This window comes from Frankliniella occidentalis, unplaced genomic scaffold (genome assembly GCF_000697945.3).
Source record: "Frankliniella occidentalis isolate FOCC.00 unplaced genomic scaffold, Focc_3.1 Scaffold2, whole genome shotgun sequence".
NCBI classification, from domain to species: Eukaryota; Metazoa; Arthropoda; class Insecta; order Thysanoptera; family Thripidae; genus Frankliniella; species Frankliniella occidentalis.
The window spans coordinates 2,928,239-2,930,061 of NW_026267132.1; the positions used below are offsets into that span (position 1 = coordinate 2,928,239).

The 1,823-nt window shown below is 67.4% G+C and overlaps 2 protein-coding genes across 2 annotated transcripts in view; one reads left to right on the forward strand and one right to left on the reverse strand.

Moving 5' to 3' along the window:
• The window catches only part of LOC113204433 (cytochrome P450 307a1-like), a 17,691-nt gene extending 15,949 nt beyond the window's left edge, over positions 1-1,742 (reverse strand). The window contains exon 1 of the mRNA XM_052263767.1: positions 1,196-1,742. Within this exon, the coding sequence (XP_052119727.1) occupies positions 1,196-1,574 (379 nt within the window). The 5' untranslated portion in view covers positions 1,575-1,742. The remainder of the gene's footprint in view (positions 1-1,195) is intronic.
• Positions 1-1,823, forward strand: part of LOC113204432 (cholesterol 7-desaturase nvd-like) — a 43,831-nt gene that overhangs the window by 21,167 nt on the left and 20,841 nt on the right. The window lies entirely within an intron of this gene.

Genomic DNA, 1,823 nt, shown 5'->3' on the forward strand with positions numbered 1-1,823 from the left:
GGGGCGGGGCGGGGGTGCTACCCTCGGAGGTGCGCAATCAGTCGCGGGTCACGGACAAGCGGTGACGGGGCGTCCCACCGCCTCGATAAGGAGACAACTGCTTCAAACCGACCCGCTCGGCGCGCGCATGAGAAAGAAGAAGTAAGCGTTCGTCACGTGACGACCCTCGTGCGAAAATTGGCTCCTTGTCGCTTCCGACTGGCGCCGGGGCCGGGAAGGCTGCCCCCCCCCCCCCTTCTCGTGCGAGTCCAATGCCAAGGCCCTGTTCGCCCCCGCGTCCCGTCTCGCGACGCGGTCACTGTAACGGGCTTCCCCCGCCCCGCCGCCGCCGTGGCCCCCATCCCCCGGCGTCCTGGAGGCTGCCGTCAGTCTTTTTCCAGAGGATCCCCCCCGCGGCCCTCCGGAGGCCCGGACGGGGTGCGAGTCAGGAAGTGCGGGCTCCGCGCCAGCCCCCGCGCCGCCCTCGCCTTGCGCGGGGTGCACGGGTGCTCGGCAAGGCCGCGGGCCGCGGGCCGCGCCCGCGCCGCGAGGAAGACTACCCACTGCCACGCAGACGGCGGGGCAGGCGACCAAGGTGAAGGAAACTCTCCCTGCCAACTGGGTTCAAGTCATTGACTGCAAGTCTGTCTGGCGTGCGCCCGCCGGCCAGACGGGCGGGCGTGGCTCGTCCCGGTCAAGACACCCGAGTACCAGACGAGTAGGAGGAGGTGTCTGCTGAAATTGGAGGCCAGCCGTTTGGCTTCCTCCCTGTCCCGGCCGCCGCCCGGTGTCGGTCGCGTGGCCGCGCCGGCCCGAGAGAGCCTGCGCGCCGCGGTCCAAAGTCGCTACTGTTTGCGCCCGCGGAAACACACAACACGCTCCACATTGCGCGTCTGTTTGGCCCAAACACCCCGCGGCCTGGCCCGCCCCCGCGCGTGTTGTGGCAATACGCCGCCGCGCCCCCGCGCGCAAGGACACACACGGGAACCGCCGGGCACCGCCCATCTGCGGTGCGCCCCTCCCCTACGCGATGCGCACTGGAGCCGACCCGAGCCAGAGCGAAGCCCCGAAAAACTATTTCTTGACCAAAAACATAAAATCACTTTGTATTTCGGGAACCCCACGCCGAGGAATGTTCCCACTGCCATCCCCTTTTCGCAATTTCCCGGTACCCCGGTAGCCCTCTCAAAACACTCGTCGCAGCTCAGGTACTTACAGTTATTTCGATCCCCGCCAAACAGGGCGTGGTAGCGTAGGAAGTCGGGCCGGCCGCCGAAGTGCGACCCCTTCGTGATGAGCACCTCCTTGATGAGTTCGTAGTTGTTGACGATGACGCAGGGGGTGTTGCCGAGCACCATGCTGAAGATGTCGCCGTACTTCTTTGAGAGCGCGGTGAAGGCGATGAAGGGGTTGGCGTGCTCGCCGAGCAGGTGCATGTTGCCGATGATGGGCCAGACCTTGGGGCCCGGCGCCCTCTGTGGCAGGTCCTTGGCGGCGTCGCCCGCGTGCTGGCGCCGGCGCCGGCAGTGGTCGACCGCGAGCATGACGATGGCGAGCGCGGCCGCGGTGAAGCACAGCACGCTGGAGAGGAACATGGTGAGCGCGGTGGTGTTGGGTCTTGCCGTTCGCACTAAACACTCCACTCGCGTTGGCACTCTAAGTCCTTGTCTGTCCGGCACGACACTACTGTAGTCTGAGCCGAGCGTGAGCGTGCCGCTGAGCTGACTGTGCGCGCGCTGCTCCGTCCAGTGTTGATCTGACCCGTCCGCTCCGCCGGAGCACCCCTATATCCCCCTCGGCGCGGCTAGCGCAGCCCGGACACGGGCCCGCCGCACCGCCCCCCT